Raw genomic sequence first — 3,133 nt, 5'->3', positions numbered from 1 at the left:
GGAAGCCTCAGATCACATTCTCAATCAGAGTAATTCAGGAGTAGATTAATCCAGAACAGAGAGAGGTGCAAGAAAACTTTGTATGGTCACTCCTAAAAATCCTTAGAGAATTTTCATACTGAAAAACAACAGAAATCTTCCAATAGCAGCTGGCAGGTAATTTCCAAGCCAAGAAAGCATAATTTTGTTTTATCTGCACAGGTACGCTGCAGCAGATCGGTAAGCTAGCAGAACAGAAACTAAAAATTATTTCCCACCTTCGCTATGGCAAACGGGAGAGAGACACAGATATGTCATTATTTGCCTTCGTTCTCGTTCTTGGAGTTAATTCAACAGGAAGCACTTTCTCAAACTCTGCTAGTTTAAAGGCTTCCTGTTAGTATCTCCCAACTGAAAGAATTCAGGGGAGTGGCCTGATTTATTTACTTACACATAACACCAGCAGGTGGAATTTGAATCCATACACCCACTATATGCCTTGCCTGAAAAGATTCAAACTGCACTTCAGGTCTGGAAGCGTGTGTTCAGACTGGTCTCAAATAGTTACTTTGAAGATTTTGCCAGGTTTCTCTCACTCTTAAGTTTATTTTAAGAGATGGGTATTTTTCGGTATGCAACTGATTAAGAGCAAAGGTTAAAGTCTTTGCTGCCTGTAATTAGCTTTATATTATAAAATACTGCGGAGTAGAAAAAATAAAGTGTTCAGTTTCTGAATATTTAAAAATACTTGTCAAGTCACCTACAAACCCTTGGTATATACAGAAACGGTATACAATCCAGTAAGCATACAACAGGCATTGCAAAGCACACAAGTTTGAACACTTGTGAAGTACTCTACAGAACAGCCACAAAACCGTCAATATTTCTACTTCACACTGGGGGAAAATGTGTAACATTTTATTAACTTAAAAAAACCCCAACCCACCAGATACGATAATCAGTGATAAAGCCGTATTTGTATAATCCGTATTAATGAAAAAAAAAAAAGTGTGTGTATATATCTGAGCCAAAACCTAACTCTGTTGCAGGTATTGTCAAGGTCTCAGTTACTATTCTATGAAGGAAAAATAAACTTTTCTTCGTCGATTGGCAATAAATAAAAATAACCTGCTTAGAACAAATTGAGTACATTCACTGGTATCACGAAAAGTAAATACTGCACAAATGTAAAATAATTTAGGGCTATGTATAAAACTACTGCATTTGAAGATCAGCAGAAAAATGTTCAGAAAAAAGAAACACCAAGTGGAATAAATAATTGACAATACTTTTATAATTGCAACATGAATTCTTGATTACTGTAAAACTGAATTTGTTTGTCTGTATCAGCTGGTCTTTATATGTGAGATTTCCTACAAATGCCAAACTATACTTTTTTTGAGAAGTCCATATACTGGAGTGTCCGTGTTTTCGATACTATGCAATGCCAGGCCTTAGGCTGAAAAAAGACCTCAAAAAAGCCACACATCTCTCTTTAACAGAAGTCATGCTCAAAGAGAAGAGAGCTGTTGGAGAACAAGTTTGCAAATAAATGCAATGTAGAGACTGATTTACAAGATCCACCAGACTACTTGCTTTAATAAGCCAGAGGGAGGCTCACTCAATTTGTTTTTAAATTGCTTTTAACTTCAGTAATTCACAAATCAGTCTTTTATCTTTTTTTTTAAAAAAGATAGAGTATCAACTTCATTTTTGAAGTATTTTTCAAAAGCAACAAATCCTTAAATGCTTAAAAATTCTGAGGTATTAGACAGCTAAACTTTCATATTACTTTCATCATCACAGATTATTTTCTCCTTCCTTTCCAGCAGTTACAATTTACACATTTTTACACAAGTAATATCATTACTAGGTTAACTAATAGATGGTTTTGTGGCATAAAGCACACTGTATCCTTTGAATTCTAGTCTCAAATAGATTAGAGCTGACTATAAAGACTGATTTCTTCAAGACAGCTTAAAACGTTACAGTGAGATACAGAGTATTTACTCTGATACCTTCAAACCTAAAAGTAAAGCACATGACAGCCGCGGTATGATTTGACCTGACTGAGCTAGGTATACAGCATCTATTTCAATGAACAGGGAAGTACTCCAGAAAACAGCTAACATCCCGGCATGCAAAGCACCCCAACAGCAAACACAAAGAGTACCCATACTCTGCCTCTTTTAAAGAGGCTATTCATGAATCACATACCTCGCATCAATACTGGGGAGCTGGAGTGCAGACTCCTTTCCTGACAGCAAGGTGGGTATGTGCTTAACTGACCATGTCTAAATCATAGTTGGAAGAGACGGCAGGAGAGCTCCACCTCTGCAGTCAGTCAATCGACTGAAATGTTTTGTCAACGGAACTAGGTGCACTTCATCCCTAATCCTCCCTCTTCAAAAGCGCCAGCTCAATGTGCCCTGACACCTCCTGTCTCATCTCTGCATTGCAGAAGAATGCAGATGACCCAGATGAGCAATGAAAGAGTGCCCTGAATTGGACATGCTTCATCTACAGTCCAAAAAAGCCTTCTAACATGAATCTCAGTTCATCAGTGAAGTCATGCTGGAGCACTCTTTTTTGGTTTTAGGCACCTGAAATATCGTTGCAGCTCTCAAAGTAAGCCTACAGGCTTTAGGCTTATAAAAATATATTCATGAGCAAAATAAAGAAAAACAGTAATTGAAACACAAAATTCAAAATGCTTCTCTATTAGATCACCCTACCTGATTGGAGGTTTCATTGATAGCTTCCAGAAGCTTTTCAACAGCCGCTTGTAGTCGAGAACTAATATTCACAATGAGTTCTTCATTTTCAGGATCTATTTCCATTCCACTTTCTGCAAGATGTTGGCTCAGTAGTCCTTCATCCGTTGCTCCTGACCATGTGTTAATATCATCATCGCCCATACGACTACCATGATACGAGGAACAGGGTTCTGGAAAAATGATAGGTACCTTTTCACACAGATTCTGAGCACTTCAAAACATGAAAAACTGTACATCTGAGTTATGATTGAAAAGCCAAGCCATAAAAGGATTAAAATATTTGTATTGGTCACAAAGACAGAAAGGGAAATATTTCATACCAAAACTTACACAAACGTGATGCACAAGGTGTTAACTAAAAACAAGCAGAAGGGAAA

At 37.2% G+C, this 3,133-nt stretch overlaps 1 protein-coding gene across 1 annotated transcript in view; it reads right to left on the bottom strand.

The window, feature by feature from the left end:
* Positions 1-3,133, bottom strand: part of AKAP9 (A kinase (PRKA) anchor protein 9) — a 117,267-nt gene that overhangs the window by 40,945 nt on the left and 73,189 nt on the right. The window contains exon 23 of the mRNA XM_010131077.1: positions 2,715-2,926. Within this exon, the coding sequence (XP_010129379.1) occupies positions 2,715-2,926 (212 nt within the window). The remainder of the gene's footprint in view (positions 1-2,714; positions 2,927-3,133) is intronic.

Source organism: Buceros rhinoceros, unplaced genomic scaffold (genome assembly GCF_000710305.1).
Source record: "Buceros rhinoceros silvestris isolate BGI_N320 unplaced genomic scaffold, ASM71030v1 scaffold8232, whole genome shotgun sequence".
Taxonomy (NCBI): Eukaryota; Metazoa; Chordata; class Aves; order Bucerotiformes; family Bucerotidae; genus Buceros; species Buceros rhinoceros.
Note: the sequence above shows the minus strand (reverse complement) of the source record. Positions and strands in the feature narration are given on the sequence as shown.